General features: G+C 36.2%; 1 protein-coding gene across 1 annotated transcript in view; it reads right to left on the minus strand.

Moving 5' to 3' along the window:
- The window catches only part of LOC150109067 (protein HID1), a 423,878-nt gene that overhangs the window by 160,944 nt on the left and 237,333 nt on the right, over positions 1-25,601 (minus strand). Inside the window, exon 10 of the mRNA XM_090405286.1 lies at positions 12,579-12,669. Coding sequence (XP_090261412.1) covers positions 12,579-12,669 — 91 coding nt within the window. The remainder of the gene's footprint in view (positions 1-12,578; positions 12,670-25,601) is intronic.

Consider the following 25,601-nt stretch of genomic DNA (forward strand, 5'->3'; position numbering starts at 1 on the left):
TTTTTAACTGTGCATATGCCAATTTTTCACTCCTAGGATGTCCTCCTATTTTGTCTAATGTGGGGTTTTCCATACAATTCCAGTCTCCAGCTGCTATGATGTAGGGCACCATATAAATATAGCTCCAATTCATAGAAGAATTTTCATCTAACTGTTCCACTGGATGGAGCATAAACATTTATAAACCTTATTACACATCCACAGTATTTCCAGCCCACTGTAAGATTCTCCCTTCTGCATCCCTTTGGATATTATAGAATGAGCCAAGGAGGGTGGGGGCAAGAATAAGAACTCCTACTGAAATCCTGTTAAATCTTCCAAAGCTCCAATAAGAAAGAAGTGGATATCTATCTGTTAAAGTTTTTATATCTTTATATTTGCAGATGTATATTTCTTGGAGTAATAAAAACCTGATATTATTATTATTACCTCAAGACCTCATGAAGTCAAAGACTGGGAGGTCCTTTTATCATACACACATCTCATCATACCGTGTCTTAAACACACTCAAACTCCTTGCAGACACCACACTCTCAGGTAGTTTCAGGTTGTGAATGATTCTCAGTTAAATCATTCACAACTCTGCACGAAAAAAAACAGCCTCTCACTCCCCTACTCACATCCTCTTTATACAGTTTCCAGGAGATCAGGGATGACCTCTGGTTCTCCCCTGATCTCCCACTATTCTCTGTAGTGATCTTCTCCACTAGTGATCTTATAACAACCCCTTACCAAAATGTAGGTCACTATCATATCTCCCATCTTCTTCCTCTCCAGCAGACTCTGCAAATTACATCTTCTCAATCTTTCCTCATACTCAACATCCAGAGGTCAGAAACTACCTTAGTCAGTTGCCTTTGGACCCTTTCCAACATCTCTTCATCCTTCTGGAAACATGGTAACCAAATCTGAGCACAATAGTCCATGTGTGGCCTAATCAAAGCCTTATACAATGGAACAAGAATCTCCCTACTTCTACACGTCAGTGTCCTCCACATCATTCCCAGAAGCCTTTGTGTTGCTTCACAATTTTGGTGATGTGTCCCCTAAATTTTAGATCCCTATCCACTATCACCCCCAGATCTCTTATTTCCTCTACCTCCAACAATATATTCTCACCAAGCATAAATTCTGCATCCCATCTTTGTTTTCCAAATTTTAAAACCTTACATTTTGCAACATTGAACTCGCATCCCCATTTCCGTGCCCAATCACTCAATTTATTCAAGTCTTCTTGTAAGGCCACAACATCTTCACTACTCTTTATGGTTCGTCCCAACTTTGCATCATCTGCAAACAATTGAATATCTCCATCCAAATCTTCGCCAATATCATTAATATACAAGATAAACAGTAATGGCCCTAAAACAGACCCCCTGAGGCACTCCACTAGTGACTTTCCTTTTCCTGGATATCGCACCCCCCATACACAACTTGTTGATACCAATCAGATAGCCAGTCTCCAATCCAATGCACTAATCTAATATCCAACCCCATCTGCTCTAGTTTGACTGTCAACTTATCATGAGGTACTCTATCAAAAGCCTTTTCAAGATCCAAGTAAATCACTGTGTATCCTTCTCCTCTGTTCAAGGAAGCAGTCACTTTATTGTAATAAGTAAGTAGATTACTAAAACGTGACCTCCCTTTAGCAAATCCATGCTATTCCATCAAAGATAATACCATTGTTGTCAACCCAACTCTGGATCCTAGTTCTCACAAGCTTCTCCAACAACTTCACCACAACACCTGACACACAGATAGGCCTATAGTTTGATGCTTGAGTTCGATCACCTCCTTTATGAAGTGGCACAATCTTGCCCTCCTTCCACTCTTTAGGAACTTGACCAAGCGCAAGACTCGTATTAAAAAAATATGCCAAGGCAGGTACCAACTCCCTGGCACATTCCTTCAGAATATGTGGTGATATATTATCAAGTCCCACAGCCTTATTTACATCTAGTTTACTCAACTCCCCAAACACCTCTTGCTCACTTACAGTCAGTCTCTCATCCCCATCGTCAACTGCTCTCAATCTCTCAATGAAGTCACATTCACAAGATTGAAAGATCTTTATGAACTGCTCATTAAGTATCTCCACCACACATTCTGCAACAGCTGTCTTTATACCATTTTCTCCAATCAATGTCATCCTTCCATAATCATTCTTTCTTTTGCTGGCTGCATATCGAAAGAACTCCCTAGGATTCTTTTAGGCTTCATTAGCTAACTGCTGTTCATACCTCTCTTTAGCTACTCTCACCAACCAAGTCACCCTCCTTGCCTGGTCTTTGTAGACCTCATGAAATTGTTTATTTCCACTTCTCTTATGCTGCCTCCACAATGCCCTTTTTCTCTGTATCGCATGCTTAATCTCTTTATTCATCCATCTCACACCTACCTTATTTAACCTTCTCACCCATGATATACATTTAGACATTGTATCTACTAAATAGTTTTTGAAAATCCCCCAAGCTGCATTGATCTCTTTTCCAGCTAACTCCTCATTCCATGCTCCACCTGCAAGCTGTCTCCTGAGCTCTTCATAATCACCACCCCCCCATTTAGTTCCAAATATGCCCTTTTCTCACAGGGGTCCTCGCACTGCTGCAACCACCCAGGTAATATGGGTGGTTTCCAGCAGTGCGGCAATAAAAATTATGGCATAGCATAAGTTTTCATATAGTTTCTTGTTTAATTTGCTTGTGGAATCCTCATACATTTAATGAGGCAATGCAGAAAGGAGAAGCTATGATTAATGAAGTGTCACTGGTAAGTCTTTAACTTCTAAATTTTGGATGAATCTGACGAGGTCTTTAATATGTGTAGGAGCAATTGTGTAGCCTGCTTCTTGTAAATTATTTTCCAGTTGTTTTTACAGTTGCCTTCCATTATTTCAATTTCATTCCTATCGTTCTTGATTTAGAAGCTAGTTATTTGTGATTTGTTAACCTAACCACCCTTCCAGTAAGCAAGGTGGTTGTCTCATGCCAAGAAATGGAAAAGGACAGTATAAAACGACAAGCATAAAATCAGTCAGCTTTGGATGAACAACCAGAGAAATGCCATCAAGACCAGAAGACTTCTTGGCATCTATACCGGAGAAGATTCTTCTGATTTGTCTTTGGAGAAGAATAATGGGGCACTGAAGGATTTTTTTTTCTTCAAATATTAAACCTATAAACACACATCCAAAAGGGCAAAGCCAATAATACCTGTGTGTGTGTGTGTGTGTGTGTGTGCGTGTGTGTGTGTGTGTGTGTGTGTGTGTGTGTGTGTGTGTGTGTGTGTGTGTGTGCGTGTGCGTGTGTGTGAATGAGAGAGAGTGGGTGATAGAGAGAGAGAGAGAGAGAAGGAAAGAACTTCTTGATTTATTGTTTGAACAGTTAGAGCTTGTGGTTCTTGACAAACATTTTGTGAGGAAGGCTAGAGAATAAAACTAAGTAGAATGAAAGAAGAGAATAAAAAGGTAGAATGGGATATCTATACCCTTAACCCACCAAATGTGCTAAAAAACTTTTAGTATATAGCTTGGAAATTGGTACGTATCCAGTCTCTTTTCCTAAAATGAATAAAATTTTTGTTCTGATGCTTTCACTTCAATTATTTCAGAAATGAAGTGAGAGTCATAGAATGGCAGTGAATAGCAGCAATATAATGCAACTGAATGGAAAGTCATGGAATTAGCAGGAATCCATTAGCACTCACTGCAATTTTTTAAGAGCTTTAATAAGACTTAATCTAAAAGATACAGTTAATGGATTCCTACATTTCAGAAGAAAAAAAAAAAGCAATCCATTAAGAGTCAATGATGGTGATGAATGAGCAGGAGGTATATGAAGAACTGAGTATATGAGGTATATGAACAACTTGATGCTAATAGGGCTGGACGATATATCACAGCATGTTTTCAGACAATGTTTTAGGAAGTTAAGATGACTAGCACTGTGGAATGGACTATTGTTTTGTTATATTGATTATTACATTAGCCACCAATTACATGCAGAAATATTAGCCACAAATATTACATGCAGAAAGTTTGGAAAAAAGCAAGTAGTTCCTCTTAATACCTCTAATACTGGAATATTGGTAATGTGGAGGTCAGTAAGAAGGAAATGTATAGGCAAATTAGCTAGGAAAAATAAGAAAAGGGCAATCGTCGTGGTTAATTTTTCAAGTTTTCAGAAACAACTTACAACTCCTCCAGATGACGGTCTTGGATTTGATCATCTCATAAGAAGGTGTTGTTATAAATGGAGATCCAAATCTTTCTCCAGTTGGTGAGAGAGAGAGAGAGAGAGAGAGAGAGAAAGACCATTAAGTGATCATGAGTGGTAGCCAGCCAATGATTCCACATCAATGTTCTCTCTAATTTTTGCTGGCCTATGTGTGCATAAAAACATTTTGTACACTAGTTTCAGTCTCACTCAATGTGTGCACTAATGTAATATTTCTCACATTAATGTTGCCCCTTTTTTCATCCAGCTACAACTTATAAAACTGCAACCACTAAATTAATTTGCTTAAATCAGCATAGCTACAAAAATCCATCATCATTCCATAAGTTCAAGTAACTGTACTATACTGTCCAGATGGTAGACACTTAACAAATATGCCTCTGCAATTTGCTAACATCAGCATCCATTTGCCCACATATTACAGACTAAACATAACTAACTATAGTGTATTAAGTTAAAACAGGTTAGAGTAATACTGGAATGGAAATATGTAGAAATGACTAAATAAAATAGCAACAAGTGTGATCTATCATATAATTAATTTTTATAACAAGTTTTCAAAAATTACAGAATGTAAAAAATTCAGAAAGCAAAATTTTGTGCACACAGTTACTAGGGATGTAAGCTCCCTTTTTGATCAGTGAGAGAATGCACACATGCACACAGCTCAGAGGGAAAATTGTTCTACATCCCCATATACTACTCTCTGGTGTCTGTCTGTCAATCACCCCTATCTACACTATCGGCTTCATAACTGCTTCAACCTGTAATAGTTTTTCCATGCGGTTTGACTAAATGCCAGTCAAATGCTAGAGTAATACTGGAATGGAAATATGTAGAAATGACTAAATAAAATAAGCAACAAGTGTGATCTATCATATAATTAATTTTTATAACAAGTTCAAAAATTACAGAATGTAAAAAATTCTGAAAGCAAAATTTTGTGCACACAGTTACTAGGGATGTAAGCTCCCTTTTTGACCAGTGAGAGAATGCACACAGCTCAGAGGGAAAATTGTTCTACATCTCCTATATCTACTCTCTGGTGTCTGTCTGTCAATCACCCCTATCTACACTATCGGCTTCATAACTGCTCCAACTTGTAATAGTTTTTCCATGCGGTGTTTTGTCAAATGCTTTTACAAAGTCCAGCAGTATCATGGTGTAGCTATTTCCTTTATTTAATTCTTCTGTCACTCTATTATAAAATGTGAGAAAATTACTAAGACAGGACCTACCTTTTAAAAAGCCATACTACCTGCCATAAAGTATCATATTCCAATTCACCCACTGCTGGATTTTACCTTGAACCAATTTTTCCAATACTCTAACTACCACTCCTGAGATATTAATTGGACTGTAATTTGCTACTTCTGCCTTGGAGCTACCTTTGTGTAATGGAACTATCTTACTCACTTTCCACTCCCTTGGAACTTGATAGCTGAGACTTAGATTAAACAACTTCATCAGAGGCACTGCCAGTTCTTTTACATGTTTGCTTAGAACACAAGCTGACACGCCATCCGGTTCCAATGTATTCACGTCGATATTTTTCAATATGCTAAGCATCTCCTGTCCGTCTATCTCAATTCTTACATACAAAATAAAAAAACTATTTTGGATTTACTTTTGCATTCTTATCTCATTTTCTCTCATAATCCGATTTGGCCTTTCTTACCATATTAGTCAACCTTCTTGCCTGCACTTTGTACTGCTCATGAGTATTGTACTACTCACCTTATTTTCTTTATATTCCCTCCACAAATTTATGATGATACTAACTACAAGTAAAACTTTTTTTTTTGTTTTAAATGATAAATAAAAAAATGAAGAAGAGTAAATTTTTGTTGACACAATTCTTTGAAGCATAGTCACATAGTGGAGAGAAATCATGCAGATACAGACATCAAATGGAAGAATATAGAGAAAATTGAGCAACTAAATCTTCAGCTGTAGAGTGCAAAACTGCAAAACAACTTTTTTCTTTTCTATTTTATGAAGCAATATAAAAATTAAAAAAAATCAGATGAACACAGCACATTAAAAGGTCACACACAGTTACTTCTGTTATTATTTTATTTTGATATACATGTAATTTACTGTACAATTACAGATATAGCTAATGAAATGTTAATCAACTATCTCGCTTATGTTGGCCACTTTTAACTAAGGCTATGGAAAAGTTTAGGGAGAAACCTAGTAGTTGCTCTTGATATCTTTATGACATGTGCTGTAGTTTAACAAAACAACAACCTCTTAAGAAAGTTTTTTACCTTGGGTATAATATATGTTAAAGATTTTATTTACCATCTATCTCTCATCCTGAGATTTATTTAAAAAGGTCAAAGCACCTTTTGGTAAAATACTTATAAGTTCTGTATTACTTAACCTTGGTATTTCATAGCCTGGCTCCCACTGATGAGACCTCAATAAAGGTCGAAACCGGTCTGGGTAGTGGCCCCTTGCCTTTAATGCGTAGCATCATACATCTCCTCAAGGAGATGGGCTTTGCATTAAGGGTAAATATTAAGAATAGTGATCAGAGCTTATTCCAACTTTACCACAAGTTGCCTAGACTTGTACTACTTTACGGGTCACTCAGACTTGCATTACATGCAGGCGCAAACTTGACTTATTTGTCTGTTTGCTTACTTGGGAAATGGAGTAAAAACCAGGTTTAAAATAGCTTGGTATCTTTAAAAAAAAAACAACCTCTTACGCAAGCCCTCTCCCAAATTATGTGTCTTTTGCAAAGTTACTTGCTATTTTATTTCTAGTTGTACTCTTGAAAATAATGTTGGTTTGCTGCAAATCCTCCAATTTGCAAAATCCTATCTACACTCTGGCAGTACCCTACATGACAAACTTAATACCACAGACAAAAAAAATCTTCTGGAATATCAAGCACTTCATAAATGCTGATGCTGAGCCAAATAATTTTCAATGTGGATCTGATAATCTTGTTAAATTCAATGCTACTAAAACTGAATCATGTTTTTCTTGCAAAAATTATTAATAAATAATAATAATCCTTTTTACCTTCGTTTTTTGTAATACTCAGGTCTCCAGATAAAAACAGATCTCTCACTTTCTCCTTGGAATAATTCTAGCATCCAATCATTCTTGGCATGAATATATCTCATACCAAGAAAGATTATCACCTACTTGGCATCCAAGAAATTAGGATTTTTAAAAAATTTTTTTTAACTTTACTTTACTCAGGCATGACTTTACCTCTGAATAACAACTTCTTCTCTTCTTCTTCTATCTTCCATCATCTATGTAGATGATGATGAAGCCGAATGAACTCTTTCCACTTCTATCTCTGGGGAGTCCGAACAATTCTGTCCAGTTTGGTGTCTCTTGTTGTGATTTGGTTTTTAGGTCCTCTTTTATTTTGTCTATCCATCTAATTCTGGACCGCCCTTTGAATCTTTCACCTTCAATCATTGTATACAGGACTTTAGCTGGTAATCTTTCTGTTCCCATTCTGGTCACATGGCCAAACCATCACAGCCTTATTTCATGGATTTTGTCTATTATTGTTATTTCTTGTTTTAGTCGTTTTCTTATGTCTTTGTTTCTTAGTCTATCCAGCAGAGATACTCCAAGTAATCTTCTTAGCCAACCCATTTCAGTAGTTAATAATTTTTCTCTTCAGCATTTTTGAGATTCCAGAATTCACTTCCATAGGGAAGTATTGGGAGGACCATTGTCTCGTAGATTCTTACTTTTGTTACTTGTTTGATGTCTTTTGACTGCCACATTTTATTTAGTCATCCAAAAGTTTGAGAAGCTTGGATAATTCTCTGTTTATATCTTTTGTAATTTCACCGTTGTACTCAATTACTCCTCCGAGGTAGGTGAAGTTTTTTACCTGCTCTAGATTCTTACTATCAATTTCAATTTTCAAATTGGTGTTTCTTTTTCCTATTTGCATAATTTTTGTTTTGTCTATATTTAGGTTTAATCCAAATTTCATACATTCTTTCTTTATTTTATCAGAAATTCATTGTAGATCTTCTGTGCTTGCAAGTAATGCAATGTCGAATGCAAATTTCAAGTATGTTATATTTTTCCTATATATTTTGATTCTGGAGTCTTCATTGTTTAAGGTCTTACTGATTGCTTCTTCCAGTGTAAGATTGAACAGGTCTGGTGACAGATTGCATCCCTTTCTTATACCACTCTCTGTGTGGAACTGATTGGTTAAGGTGTTCTCGTACTGTACTTTCAGATTTCTCTTATAGATTCTTTATTATTCTTATAGTTTTGTTGGGGATTCCAAATTCTTTCAGAGTTTCCCATAGTTCTCTTCTATAGATTGAATCAAATGCCTGATGAAAGTCTATGGATTTTATATAGCAACTTTGGTTGTACTCTAGCATTTTTTTCTGTTAGCAGTCCTAAGGTGAATAATTGATCAATTGTACTTTGTCCTGGTCTGAAACCTGCTTGTTCTTCTCCTAATGCTAGTTCTATATATGGTTTAATTCGTTTTTGGAGTACTTTTGTGAAAATCTTACTTGGAATACTGAGGAAACTAATGCCTCTGTAATTATTGCATTCTGTTTTATTTCCTTTTTTGTATATAGGAGTTATAACTGATTTGGTCCAATCAGTAAGCAATGCTTCATTTTTGTAAATCCTTTCAAATAATGTTTTTAATGGTTCCAGAAGTTGTTCCCTTCCTGCTTTTAAGAATTCTGTGTGTATATGATCAATACCTAGTTTTAAGTTTATCTATGCTGTGTGCTATTGTTTCTTTCGTAAAGATATTTGTTTCCTCTTTCCATTTCAGTGACTGGAATAATAATATCCTGAGAACTGTTTTTGTTAAATAAGTCTCTAAAGTATTCTTCCCATCAGGTCATTCTTTTTGTTTTACTTTCAATTAGGTGTCCCCTCTTTGTTTTTGATCATTATCATTTTTTTGTCCATGTCTTATTAATTTGATCTATTTGTTTATATAATCCATGGAGGTTATTTTCTTTTGATAGCTTCTCTGCCATTTTGCCTTTTTCTTTTGCCAGTTATTCTTGCCTCTTTTAACTAGTGTTTTAATTTCTCTTAATCTATTATATTCATTTCTGTTATAGTTCTGTTTTAATTTCATGCTTTTCCTTTGGTCACTTATCTTTTTTATCTCATTCAAGATCTAATCCTTTCTACTTTCTCTTTCTGTGTAACCTATTGTATTTTCTTATGATTTTAATATTATTTCCTTTAATTTGCACCAATGTTCTTCAATGCTTATATTTTGTTTTGGAAGTTCCTTCAGGTTTTTATCTAGTTCTAGCTGATATTTTCTTAGAACATTATTGTCTTATAGTTTATTTACATTCAGTCTCCTTTTGACTCTAAAAGTCCTTTCAGATTTTAACTTTATTCTTAGGTTTACTAGTACTAGTTTATGGTCTGATCCACAGTCTGCAGCAAAGGATCTGCAATTTAGGATACTTGATTTCCAGCTTTGGTTTACAATAATATAGTCGATCATATTCTTGATTTGTCTGCCTGTAATATTCATGTCCATTTTCTTTGGAGTTTTTGTTGTTTAAAGAGAGTGTTGGTTATTGTTAGTCTATTATTTGAGCAGAAGTTTAGCAGTCTTTTGCCACATTCATTGCTTTCTTCATACCCAAACTGTCCAATTACTCTTGCCTAGATATCCCAGTCTTTGCCTACTTTTGCATTTAAGTCTCCCATTACAATTAGGAGACCTTGACTTGATGTCTGCTGTACTGCTTTTTGCAGAACTGAATAGAACTCCTCAATGTCTTCTTCTGATGATGTTGAAGTTGGTGAGTGGAGTGTCAACCAATTTTGGTTGACACTTGACAAAACTTAGCCATTGAAACTGAATGAACTCTAACCAACCAAAAGATACAAGCCAGCTCGACTGTCACCCGATCAAACAAGGGTTGCACCCACTATTAGGGAACCAAGTTAGTGAAGGTGAAAAATATGTTATTGGAACCAAACATCACCTAGTAGACAGGAAAAACATAACAAGTAGGAAGCATTTAAAACATCAGTTGGATCACCGACTAGTATACTTGAATAATAGTCAGTGATCCAACTGATGTTTTAAATCTTGCTTTAATTATCCTAGGTGAGATAGAATTGTAAGACAATAGAGAGTTTTGAGCCTTTGGTTTTAATATAAGTGCCACTCCCTCTGGGTGTTTGTTGTTCTCCCTGCCTGAAGTTAAGATTTTGCACTGTCCATGGTGAAATTCTCCTTTTCCAGTCCACCTGGTTTCACAGAGTCCAATCACTTCCCATCGGTAATTGTCTAATTCATGCAGTAGTATTTCCAATGCTCCTTCCTGGTGAAGGGTTCTTACATTCCATGTTCCTATGCTTGTTATGTTTTTCCTATCTACTACGTGATGTTTAGTTCCAATAACATATTTTTCACCTTCACTAACTTGGTTCCCTAATAGTGGGTGCGACCCTTGTTTGATACAGTCAAGCTGGCTTGTATCTTTTGGTTGATTAGAGTTCATTCAGTTTCAATGGTTAAGTTTTGTCAAGTGTCAACCACCACTCCTTGACCTGAATTCAGCCGCTCCTAACATGGAGTACAGACACTGTTTGCAGCCAATTCACTGACCTGGTTTACCGGAGTGTGGCCACTACCAGTTTACAGTAGCTTCTTGGAGCCATAAGTGAGAGTTGGGTGTCTAGTGAGAACCAATCCAGCATAACCACAATTATGTGCGACCGTCCAAGTGGAGAGATACTACCTCTTCTTGACACCCCATAACAACTAACTTATTAATTTCAATCTGCCCAACCATAAGATAATGTTCTTATGTATGGGGTACAACGAATCTAAAGTACTCTAAACTGTTGACTCTGTGCAGCAGATAGCAATTGCTGCACAGGTTGCTAAGTTGATTAGCAACCTGTCTCTTACAACACAGGTGATTCAGTTTCTCAAGAGGATGAAGTTGATCTTTAGGAGAACAGATGAAGGTAGCTAGCTGAATGAAAGGTCTAGAAGTGGCATGGAGATCATACGAGAGTGGTCTGAAAAGTTCTCGGCCTTGACCAAAGATGGCAACACTATCGGTAAGATTTCTTTTTCTAAGTTGATACATCTGTCATAAGTCCATGTGAAATTGCAAGTCATTCTATTAAGTGTTTGTTTTATACAGCTGTCTGAAGCAAAGTGTTGTCTGCATCCCTTGAAATCGATAAAATTGAGTATCGTGTGGTTATAAAACTCTTTGTAAAAGAAGTTTAATGCCAAAAGAAATTCATTCGAAGTTCATAAAAGTTTCTGGGCACTCTTCTCTTTCATTTTCAACAATTAAGAAGTGGGCTGCCGAGTTTAAACGTGGCTGTACCAGCCTTGAAGATGATCCATGTCAAGGATATCCAAAAAGTGTAGCAACACCAGAAATCATTGATCAAGTGCACGATATGGTAGGTTCATTCATATAGTAGGTAGTTTCATTGTTAGGCCGAGAACGTTTCAGATATTTGTTCTATTTAAATAACAAGAGGAATTCTTACATCTCTCTCTCTCTCTGAATCTGTTAAGATGCTTATGTGCTTGTTAAACAACTAGTTGCTATACATTTAATCTTTCTGTGGATTTAATGTATGGAGGTAAACTCTGTGAGTTTAACTCTAAACTGACAGAATAAATTATTCTTTTTTGTTCAACCTCTCTGCTGCTATTTTCTGGGACAAGCTTCCATCATTAAAAACAATTTACTGATTTCAAATGAAATGTTTTTTTTTTTTTTTCAAACCATCCATCTGCTTAGGTGTCCCATATGATGAAAAATCACTACATTCAAAATCAAAAAATATAACAATAATAAATAAAATAAAATAAAACTTCTCAAGGCAAACAAATCAGTTACAAACCCTTCTGAAATTATTATTATTATTATTATTATTTGACACCTCCAGGGAGTGCAAGGACTCATCGAGGGAGGGCACCTGCTCTACAGCTCTGTCTCCACTACTCAATCCACCAACTGACCGCAACTACACCAATGCCATCTACCACCAACCACCACCACCACTAGTATTTCCACAGACACTCACAAACATCCATGCCCACGGCGGGATTCGAGCCTGCAGCCTTTTGGCTGGAGAATGGGTACGCTAACCACTCGGCCGAGTGGTTAATTAATGTGACATCATTAGAATGCAGTATTTATTCATTTTATTATATTTTTTCTCTTTAGTTATAGATAACAAGCCTTATATGACAATTCAGTGTGTGTGTGTGTGTGTGTTGTATATACACATATTGTGAACTTTATGCAATTTAATGTTATAACACACAATAATTTTGCATGTATTTACACTTACATTGATCAGCTCTTGCATCATTTAGATGATACAAAATAGGAACTAGAATTTCAAGCACTTCACTACTTTTCAGAACAAAGAACATAAATTTCTGAAAATAAAAAAGAGGACTAATTTTCATAATATTTCTTAACATTAAAGAAAATCCAAAAAATTCTAAAACATTAATTTTTTTTAATGGATAAAGCAATTTTATTATTATTTTTATTTGGGGAATATAAATCTAATATTGTTCAATTAATGTGGTATTTTATTATAGTAAGTTACATGATAGTCTGCCTTCTAACATCAAAATCTTCATTACTGAACTTTTTCAACTTCCAAACCAGCCTCCAGAAATTAATATGCTATTTACAGTTTGCAATGTCCATTATTTCCAGTTTTATATGAACATGAAACGTATTTAATACTGGAAATGCTTGAAAAATCAATTGTTCTGATATATGTGATTTGGTTTCACTGCTTATATGAAAAGCAAAATCCTCTCATGCTCTATACCAGGGGTCTCCAAACTATACCCAACGGGTCAGATGAGGCCCGTGATATGATTTTATCCGGCCCGCCAATTGGACTGATTTTTCAATAAGAATCTGCAAAAAAAAAAAAAAAAAAACACGGGGTGTTGATAGATTTCAAATGCATTAATTAAAATTGTGTTCAAAATATATTCCCGAATAGCAAAAAGTAACCGTAATCCAAGTTATGGTCTTTCTGACTGTAAAAGGTCAGTTAAAATGGACTAACGAAGAAAAAGAATTTAAAAGAATTCAAAACGAAATAAAAAAGTTACATCCGAATAAACTTTTTTATCAACAAAAAAAATTTATGTCGCATGAAATGAGAACACTTAAAAAAGTCGGTAAAAACATGGTTAAAATGAACTAACAGGCAAAAAAACAAAATAAAAACAAAATTTCCCGATCTGTATTCATTGGCAAAAAACTCGAAGTTATACGAAATTAAAAAAAAAAGTTCATGTAAATTGTCGGTGTATATTCGGTTGAAAAACTAACGATGCAAAAATTTGCTGATAGTGTTCGTTGTCATTAATATATGATAATTTAATCTCACATACTCTTAATCAGTTTTTATCTGCTTTCAATAAAACTCATATATCTAGTTCTAGAGTTTTTTATTACTATGGCCTGCCGAACAGTGCTGAAGTACCCAATGTAGCCCTCACTGCGAAAAGTTTGGAGACCATTGCTCTATACTAACATCTCATTTATTCCAAATTAGATGTTAGTATACCTGAACCCACCCAATATTCAACAGGATCAGATAACACATAACGCACTATAATGATGTCATCTTTACAAAAGCTGTTCTAAGCATAAGTAAAAATTTTTCTATGACATTTCCTCTCCCCCTCTCTCTCCATGCATATAAAATTTTGTTAGGATATATTAGCAGTATATTAGTATACTGCTAATATATAACAGACAGCATAAATAAAAAATATAAAAATAAAAGTAATTTTAATTCCAGAATGATTATTCAAAGTAATCTTACATTTGTCTTGCCTTATAACAATGGTGACTAATATTTTTAATTGCAATTAATTTCACGAACTACTGTTCCCATTAACTGCAATATATTATTATTATTATTATTACATGACACCTCCAGGGAGTCCAAGGACTCATTGTAGAAGAGCACACTACTCTACTTCGCTAAATACATCTCATCCACTACTACGTAATTCTCCAACTATGACACTACTACCATCAATGCCATCTATTGCCCATCATCATCAACAACAGTATTTTTTGTCTGTAAATTGCATGTGTCCTGAAGACCGATTTTGTCAGTATGCGGGATGAAAATCCCAATTTTCATCCAGGAGAAAAAACTCTGGTACCACCATATGAGATTGTATAACTCACTTTCAACTGAAAAGCCCATATAGATTCTGCTCATCATGACGAGAATCAAACCTAGGTCTTTTCCAATCGAAAATTTTCAATGTTCTGCTATTCTTCCAATATATGAAATACAATTAACAGAAAATTTTTGGCTTTGTCTTCTTCCATAGTAGCAGTTTTCTAATTAAAAAGTAGTGTTGGATCCTACTTCTTCTCAATCTATACTTTGGATCCGATACGATTACTATTATGATGTTCTTGACTAATTGATAAGTTGCAAGTTGATTTCTAATTCAAATACAAAGAAAATTTATATTTAAAGACTGTGCCACTTTATATCTGAATTAGTTCAAGAATTGAAGATAAACCAACTCTCAACTACCCTTCCTTTATATGTTATTATTATTATTATTATTATTATTCAGGCCTCCAAGGAGTCAAAAGACTCATCGAGGGAGGTCCTTCCTAAGACATAAAGTCTGTCAAGACTCACTGAGGGGAAGTCCCCCCCCCTGAGAAACACAAAGTCCATCATACCACTCTTTAAACTCACTGACCGTTCTCGCTCCCACCACTCCATCAGGCAATGCATTCCACGGCTCAACCACCCTCCACACAAAGAAACCACTCCTTACCCTCCTGCTCACAGTTTCCTTTCGTAACTTCCAGGGATGGCCTCTTGTCATCACTCCTTCCCGCTGATCAACCAAGCGAAAGAACTCCCCGGTGTCAACCCTGTAACCACCTCTCAACAGTTTAAAAGTCTCAATCATATCACCTCTCCTTCTTCTATCCACCAAACTCTGCAGTCCACATTCTCTCAGCCGATCCTCATAACTATCCTTGTACAGTCCTGAAACCATCTTTGTCATCCGTCTTTGTATCCTTTCCACAGTTAATTTATCCCCTTCAAATCCTGGGGACCAAATCTGAGAACAATAGTCCAAGTGTGGTCTGATCAGAGACTTATACAATGGAATGATAACCCTCTTATCTCTGCAGGTCAGTGTCCTTCTCATAATAGCAGCAATCCTCTGTGTTACCTTCACCACCTTTGCAATATGTCCCCTAAACTTCAGGTTTCTATCAATCATCAACCCCAGATCTCTTGTCTCCCCTACTTCCTCCAGTATAACTCCTCCCATAAAGTATGCAGCATCCCATCGATGTTTCCCAAACCTCAAAACCTTACATATACTGGCCGAGTATATTTGACTTACTTAATTTACCTGCTTTGGTTCGAATATTTTATGAATGGTGCAGTAAAAGAGATTCAGGCAATATACAACTTTTGATTAACAAAAACAAACATTTAATTTTAAAATCACAAATTTTACACTTAACTTCAAATCAGTAATTAAGATATCACAAACATTATAGCTTCTCTGATAAGTTCAATCATACAGACTCAGACAAAGGTAAATCTCTTATCTCTATAATACAGTCTTCTCACAGTTCCTTAAGTTCCAAATATAATAAGCAGTAACACCACTTTACAAGCAAACACTTTTAAATTTACACTTCAGCTAATCTTCGCAATAGTTACAGTTAGTATAAGGAAATTCTAGGATGAAACTCACACACTTCTCTGCAAAGGAATATTAATGGTTGGAATAATCTTACCGGTAATCTTCTATCTTCATCAACTTATACACAAACACTTTTTATAACCGTAAACACTTTTAACAATAAATGGCACTCATTAAAATAAATCTTCTAAGCATTAACTGAATTAATTCACGGTCACAATACACATAATCAGACATTCTTACATGAAGTACTACTGATCACTCATGAATTAAGGCAATATACAATAATTCCTTATCTTGAGGTTTAATATGCACTGTTGTTCATTCCTCCTGCATTCAAATAATTCTTTAGGTACTATAATTCTAAACACAGCTAACGGTAAATTACAACTTTACAGCCTCTACTATTCTTTAGTAACTTCGTGCTTTGCTTCAAGGTCCCGTATGTCCTTGAAAGGTCAGCGCTGAAATTAAATCTCAACTCAAGTATCGCTAGTCTATTTAATAGTCTCTCAGCTGTTTTTCGTAGTTAATTTTGTTATTCTACAACTTATTAGCTAACTGCTTCTTGACTAGTAGACTTAAATTAGCTGTTTGAGTGACTTGCCGACTCTCTAATATCGCACTCTGATTCCCCGAATGCTGAATACTCCGATTCCAATTGAATGCCAATCTCTCCTTTCTCTCTCTCTTATTCTATTTCTCTCTATTCTATATTTTCAGCGTTCTTCCTTTTTATATTCATTCTTCCCGCCTAAATTGTTCTCATGATTTTTTTAACTAAACTTTCGGCTTTTCTCCCTCAAGTACTAGTTCAAACTCGTGCAAGCTATTTAACATACGTTTCCATGACAACAAAACAAAACATAATAAAATTGAGGTATTGCATAACGCTAAACTTCTACAAATAGGAATAAATAAAGAATATTTACATTTCAATTAATGCGCAGTTAAATTATCAAATACAAATTCTTAAAATATTAACATAGTAATAATTAAAATAGCTTAATAATATTTAATACAGTCTTTTCATTATTAATACATATATCTTTGGTTAAATAATTAAATATTAGACAAGTTTAAGGTAGTTATATGAATATTAAATTATAAAATAAGTTATTTACATTAAATAATGTTTACAAGTCTAGCCTTTGTGATGGAAGATCATGTTGGATTCTGAACCAAATAATAATTACTCTAATCTCTACATAATCAGAATCCAACAGTAGATTCTCTGAATATAATTTATTTTTATTTAATTTATTTGTAATTTATAAATTAATTTATTTGTAATTTTATAAATAAAACTGAAAGGAATAATCCTCATTCAGAAGTAGTCTATATTTAAATTGTTGAATGAGCATATGAAATCCACAGTAAAATCTTAGCTAATTTACTGACTAACATATTTTATCTGTCAATATAATCAACAGAAGTAACTCCTACAACAGTCAGTTGCCTCTAAGAAATGAAACTATTTGCTATTCAGAATGGTAAATTATTAAAACAAATAATACATAAAAATCTGCAATTTAACACAATAACTTAAGCTTAAAAAGGTAAAAGTGGTCATTGGTAGTTACATCTGAATGCTATTGCATGGCTTCACAACTTTCATAACCATCTGAATTTCAAGAATTTCCTGATATTCAGAAATTACTACACAGAAAACTGAATATCTATGAAAGAGGGGGGCTGAAGAGAGTCTGTGAAAGATATGGGTTGTCAATCGACCAACTGTTCTCTTCTAAGCAGCACTAAGAATTTTTTAGAGAGGTTTTAGGTGTGTCATCCTGAATGTGAGAACATTATAACAAGTTTGGGTGGATTTGTATTGATTAAATAACTGACAAGATGAAAAACAATGTTCTGAATGAGAAAGTATTTCAAGTTTTTTGGAAGCTGAGGATACGACAGATGTGATATGCTAGGAAAGAGCAGGAATAAGAATCAGTTTGAGAAAAGAGATCTGGTCTTAAGGGATAAGATAATCTCTCTCTCTCTCTCTCTCTCTAACACACACACACACACACATACACACACACTCAAAGGCAAGGAGAAAAACTAAGGTCTTTTTTTGCAAGAAAAAATACAAATTAAGACAGACCTTGAACCCTGAGGTGTTTGAGCACCTCAGAGTTCAAGGTCTGTCTTAGGAATAGGATGAGTGCAGAATCATATGAGTAAGATGAGAGTACTATCATTAGCAAAACTGAATAGGGTGGTCAGTCAGAGCAAGTTCTTTGTTTTTATGAGGAAGAGGGTGGGTGAAATAACAGGGCCTCGAGGAACATTTGTATTAATAGGAAAATCTGAAGAGAGAATATCTTTCACCACTAAATGCAGTGAGCAACATGAGAGAGAATTGGCAATCTAATTACAAATGGAGAAAGGTAGACCATGGTAATATGCTGAGAAGCTCTCATTGCTAGACTCTATCGGATGTCTTGGAAATTTCAGGTAAAGGTTCATCCAAACTATTCCATGACACATGTCCAGAGGTGGACGATGCAGGTAAGGAGATCTGCTGTGGATCTTGACTAGCAAAATCCATACTAGTCACTGATTAGACAGTTCTTCAAGTGTCAAAGACGTTGCCTGTTAATGATCTTTCCCATTACTTTAGACCAGCATTTCCCAAACTATGTTCTGTGGAAAGTGAATAAGTGTTCTGTGAAAAATTATCAAAATTAATATGAGCCTGGAATGGTTTTAAATGCTGCAACAAGTTCAAACATGTTTAAAAATCAGGCGCTCCTCACTTTGCATGTGGATTGTGCTATTAAGGCCAGCACATGTGGGCCTTGATTCAGCCGCTGGCCGACAGACTCCCATGGTTGTCGACACCTCCTAGTGCAAGTGAAGTACAGAGGTATCTATTCCAGGAAACGTGCGGTCAAGGTCAATGCGATGCGCTGCAGTCTGGCATGCCTGTAGTGTGTGCTGTTGTATTTTTGCGATGCAATACAGCCTGCTGTAGCGATAGTGTGCGCTTAGCTTTACATTGAATACAAGACTGATGATACTCGACTCTAACCAAGGTGTTCCATTAAAATTTCAGGATTTGTGAAGTGTTCTGTCATAGGAAAAGTTTGAGAAACGCTGCTTTAGACAATGATAAGGTGAAAGCAACTGGTCAATATTTTGATAGCAGACACTTATTTTTTTTTTTCCCAAAATGGATAGATGTGGGCTTGGTTCCATGCTGTAAGGTGGATGCCAGCTGAGTAACATAGTGTAGAGATGACAAGGACAGGTGTAATTCAGGAGCACATCTCTTGAACGCTATGCAAGATTCCATCAGGACTATAAACTTTGTTAGTATCCATGTTGTTCAAGATTCCTCTGATGTCTTTCTGGCACCACACTCCTCTCCTGTTATCTATCCTGCCTAAAAACAATCTACTCTTTACACTTGATACAAGTCAATATATCTGCACCTGAGAACTAGATTTCACATGCCTATAATCTGACGCCACAACATATTTACCAAGGCAACAAACTTTACCCATTTGTTACTGATACTCCTGGCATTTGTGCAAACATAATAAGTAACTCTAGGCTTTCCTGAATACTCAAAACAATAACTTCCAGATCTCAATTCATATCTAATACTACATTTATGCAGACATCTCCTTTCACATACTAAGTCCAAACCAGAGAAGCACACAATCAGCCATTCATCATAATCTCCTCCATGATTAAGTACATTCATATCTTTACAACAGTTGCAACTCTTAGTTGCTGTTATTCATAGCAACTCTCACATCATGATCTAATTTTCCTCACTTTAGATTAGATTTTGCAAATCAGATTTGACATATAAGTGCCTCCTTTTATCCAGATGACAGTATGGCAGATTCCAATCACAAAAAAGTTGTCAGATTAGTTGACAAAAATAAATCCCTACTCGAATAATTACTACATTTTTTTTAATAAAAATTTTGAGGCATTTCAAATTTTATTCTTCTTCTTATTATTATTATAGCGGTATCTACAATGAATCAAAAGACTCACTGCGAGAGATCCATGCTACCATTATTCATACAATATCTATCACCTCTATTTAAACTCATTCACTGTTGGGGCACTCACAGCTACCTCTGGTAATCCATTCCACTCATTCACCACTCTCTAAGCAAAAAATCTAATCTGTACAACCTTATTAATCACACTCTTACACAACTTCCAGGGTTCTCTCCCTACTCGTTATGTATTAAAAATTTTGTTTTGTGTCAATCTTATAGAATTCCATCTCCTCTCTCTCAGTATGGCAGATTGCAATCACAAAAAAGTTGTCAGATTAGTTGACAAAAATAAATCCCTACTCGAATAATTACTACATAAATGCCTCAAAATTTTTAATAAAAATTTTGAGGCATTTCAAATTTTATTCTTCTTCTTATTATTATTATTATAGAGGTATCTACAATGAATCAAAAGCCTCACTGCAAAAGATCCATGCTACCATTATTCATACAATATCTATCACCTCTATTTAAACTCATTCACTGTTGGGGCACTCACGGCTACCTCTGGTAATCCATTCCACTCATTCACCACTCTCTAAGCAAAAAATCTAATCTGTACAACCTTATTAATCACACTCTTACACAACTTCCAGGGTTCTCTCCCTACTCATCATGTATTAAAAATTTTGTTTTGTGTTAATCTTATAGAATTCTATCTCCTCTCTTGATCTATCTATCTATCTATCCATCTTTCTAGTATAGACCAAGAACATGTCATAATAGTGGGAGACTTTAATTGCACTCTTGACCAAGAAAAAGACAGACTTCAGTGTGCTGAACATCGTAGCCAATTAATAAACAAACTTCAAACACTGGTAAACGATAATGAACTCATCGACATCTATCAGCATCAACATCCTGATAAGAAATCCTACGCATTGAGGTCAGCAATCACAGCGACAAATAGGCCACTCTACCAAGCACGACTGGACAGATACTACATTTCCAAACACACCTTGCCTCTAGTTAGAAACATCTCACACATCCCTTCCTACATTTCAGATCATTGCTTCGTAAAGCTGCAACTTTCATTATCTTTGGAAGCATCCAAATCAGGAAGTGCCTATTGGATCTTCAACAATACTCTCCTGAAAGATCCAGCTCATAAAATAAATACTCAGGCTTTAATAACCAACCTCACTCACTCGAAAGTGGATACAGAACCAATGAAAACATGGTGGCCACACTTAAAATCATCAATAAAATCCTTTATGGAAATCTACAGTCATCAGAAAAATCAACAGAGGAACATTAGAATCCGACAGCTTGAAGAACAGCTCAAGTATCTCCCAGAAGAAAGCCCTGAACATCACTCTGCCTTCCAAGCCATGCAAAGACAGGCAGAATTATCGGCAAAAGGTGCCCTACTTAGATCGTGGCATAAACAAATAAATCTTTCACACGCCCCCACAAAATATTTTTTCTCTTTGGAAAAAAAATGCCAAGCAGCAAATTCCATCTCTGTTATCACTGTTCCTGCAGTGCTGATAGCACTGCAGGAACATCCCATCATGCCATTCACGAAATACTGAAAGAAACAAAAAAAAAATCTCTGCAACAGATCGGAACCACTTAGAAAACAAAATCACGCTAGATGAACTGAAAACCGCATGCACATCTTTGCTAAAGAACAAATCTCCTGGCCTTGATGATCTCATGCCAGAGTTTTTCCAAGTCTTCTGGAATTAACTTGGACCACTTCTCCTCAAAACACTACAAGAAGCCTACATCAATGGCCTCCCACAATCCGTTACGACCTCAGTAACACGACTGATACCAAAGAAGGGAGACCACATGGATATCCAAAACTGGCGTCCAATCTCCCTAATTAATCTCTCTATGTTCACTGGGCATCTACAGATGCCGTATGGTCACTCCGATGCTCGATGATGTTCCACACCAGGCCTTGCCATGTAGTTCTGTTATTTGCTTTTCTAGCAGCCTCAACTCTCTGAAGATCAGTCACTCCACACATGCCATCCATCCATCCATCTCATTGATGGTCTAGCCCTGCCTCTTTTTCCAGGAACTTTACCTTCTATTACTGTTCTGAGAAGTCCTCCTTCCATCCTTTCTATGTGTCCAAAATATTTTAACTTTCTTCTGTTAATATCCTTAAGGAGCCTTAAAGTTCTACTGATCTTTTCTAACACCCATTCATTTGTATGCCTTTCAGTATATGATATCCTCAACAGCCGCCTTCTGTAACACCACATCTCAAAAGCAAATATCCATTTCTTATCTGACTTCTTTAGGTTCCAAGTCTCAATCAATCCATAAGTTTCTGTTGAAAAAACAACTGCCTCAAAAATCCTCAACTTTGTTCCCATGGAGATAGATCCATCCTTCCAGATTTTAGACAAGTCCCTAATTAATACCGACTACAAAATCATTTCCAAAGTTATAGCAAACCGAATAAAGCCAACACTGCCTGAAGTTATTGGCCAACATCAAACGTACTCTGTCCCAGGAAGATCAATACATGATAACCTCCATTTAATAAGAGATCTCATCCACATCGCAAACAGCCAACATGAAAACCTAGCACAGAACATGAAAACGATGAAAACAGACACAGAACATGCAATTTCCTCTTCATCTGTGCTAAGGCCGTCATCTACAGCTTCTACCAAAAACAGACAAGAAATAACCAGCACCCATCCATCACTGAAACTGCACAAACCCTCATGTATATCCTCCGTCGGAAACTAAAAAGTAGGCTTTTATTGGAACTTGAGTACTTCAAAGAAACAAGAACTGTTGCGAAATTCATAGAGGAGTGGAATCCAACTGGTACCCTCTTCTGGATTGACAATGACAAAGCGCTTCATCTGAAAGATAACTCAGACCGAAACTGAACTGTAAATTTTGAAGTCATTTATTGCGTTCTCTGTTGTATACCTGAAAGGAAAATGTTTCTTTCTCTGTAATATATATATATATATATATATATTCTTATATACTTATAATATGTAAATAGTCCTTGTTACCTATCGTCTAATGTATATTTTAACAAGTTAAATAAAATATAAAAAAAAAATTTTTTTTAAATATGCACTATTCAAACTTATTCTGTTCACTGGAGAACAATACATGATAACCTCCATTTAATAAGAGATCTCATCCACATTGCAAACAGCCAAAATGAAGACCTAGCACTCATCAGCCTTGATCAGGAGAAGGCTTTCGACAGGGTAGAGCAAGAGTACCTTTATGAAGTTTTAAAAAAAAAAAATAATAAATAAATAAATCTATCTATCCTGGCAGGAAAAAGAGGGAGAAAAACCACCAATCTCAGTAAAAAGATATACTACCTGATAAACGGGCTTGAATCCCAGCGGCAGCGTAACAATCCATGAAGGAAGTGAGGATTACTGCACCAAATAAAACTAAACCATAAAATAATGAGCACCTCTGTAAACCTTCTCTCACTAAACGCTAGAGGATGTGCCACACCACTGCAAAACAGGCTAATCCTGCAGCATATCCTTGCCCACTGGCCAGAAATAGTTATGCTGCAGGAAACTAACTTCCAATGCAACAGCAAAGCTTCATATCAACACTGGAAGAACTGGCCTTATACCATCCACCACTCTCCTGCCATACAACTTCATGGATCTGGAGTCAGCATTGGAATTCACCAAAACAGTGCTCTAAAAGTAGAAATAATCGATACCTTTCCTGGGTGTGCAATATATGCATTCATTACAACTCAGACAGGAAAGAAAATATATATCATTAACATATACATCCCACAAAATGAACAGCTTGCAGTGCAGGTACTAGAGTTTGTGCAAAACCACCTCAGCAAGGTCAATGACCACATCACACTGGCAGGGGATTTCAACTGCACTCTGGATCCTGCAATGGACAGACAGCAATGCCAAGAACATCGACACTCACTAGCTCAGCTTCTCCAGGATGTAATAAATGACCGCGAGCTGACTGACACCTTCAGACACTTGCACCCACATGAGAAAGTGTTCTCCTGGAGAGCCAAAGGTGGTCCTACCAGTGTCCTATACCAGGCACGGCTCGACAGATACTACATTTCGATGCACACAATACCCTACATCAGGAGAGTCAATTACCATCCATCTCATGCATCAGACCATGATTCCATCCTTCTTAGCATTTGCATTCCTGGACACACCAGACACAAAGGAGGAGCATACTGGATATTTAACAACAGCCTACTAAAGGATGCAGAATATCTCAGAACCTCCAAAATCTATATCGAAACTCTCATCAGAGATATACCTACTGCCCAATCAATTTCCGAGTGGTGGTCACTTTTTAAATCCAAAGTTAGGGTATTTACCCAAAAATATAGTCACCAAAGAAATTTGAATAAGCATTCAGTCCTTAAAAATCTGCAACAACAACAGCAATTGCATCATCCAGAATCTGAGGAATACCAGTCCCTAGAAGTCACCATATGCTCACACCTAGAGCACTCTGCAAGAGGAGCACTAATAAGAGCACGACGCAAACACATTAGCTTCACAGATCCCCCCACAAAGTATTTCTTCTCACTAGAAAAACGCCAACAAGAGTGCACCACTATATCTGCTATTAAAACAGATAGTGGAAACATCATAGAATATCATGACAAAATCCTCTTATATACCTTACAGTACTACAAAAATTTATACTAAGCCAACTCAACATCTATGGAGGCCACGAATATAATTCTCTCCGATGTGAAAAGACTCTCACCAACAACAAGGTTAACACAGAACTCCCCATCACGTTACACGATCTGACAACTGGCTGCACCTCCTTACCTAAAGATAAATCTCCAGGCATAGACGGGCTCACCACTGAATTTTATCAGTCCTTCTGGGAACAGCTTGGACCTATCCTCTACAGAGTATTTGTAGATGCAAATACCAATGGCTTCCCACTCAATATGACAACATCAGTTATTAAACTCATTCCAAAGAAAGGAGACGTAGGAAACTGGAGACCCATCTCTATTTTCATAGAGATGGGTCTCCATCTCTATCACAAACACCGACTGTAAAATTATATCAAAAGCCATTGCCAACAAACTTAAACCTGCTCTGAGCGAAATAATAAATAGGCATCAGAGCTATTCCATCTCTGGAAGATCTATCCACGAAAACTTACACCTCGTAAGGGATCTCATAAACATAGCCAACAACAACAGTGAAACAATGGGTCTTGTAACACTAGACCAAGAAAAAGTTTTTGACTGCGTTGAACACCTATACCTCTTCAGCTGCTTGAAAGCATTTGGCTTTGGCTCAGGCATCGTTCATTCTATTAAGATGTTGTATTCCAAGGCACAGTTTTGCATGAAAATAAACAACAGGCTTACCATAACTGTACCATACAGCAGAGGTATTAAACAAGGCTGTCCACTCTCCGGTACTCTTTACACAATTGCCATTGAACCCTTTTTGTGTAGACTCAGCATGCTGCTTAGGGCATCCTGCCCTAAACTTCCCTACCAAATCATAACCCTGACAGAATATGCTGATGATGTTACAATCATAGCTTGCAAAGAAGAGGGCAACAATATCAGGCAGCCTTAGGAGCCAAACTAAACACACATAAAACCACAGGACTGTG

The sequence above is a fragment of the Typopeltis vanoorti genome, chromosome 2, assembly GCF_054136105.1.
Source record: "Typopeltis vanoorti isolate ZY-2024b chromosome 2, IOZ_Tvanoo_1.0, whole genome shotgun sequence".
Taxonomy (NCBI): Eukaryota; Metazoa; Arthropoda; class Arachnida; order Uropygi; family Thelyphonidae; genus Typopeltis; species Typopeltis vanoorti.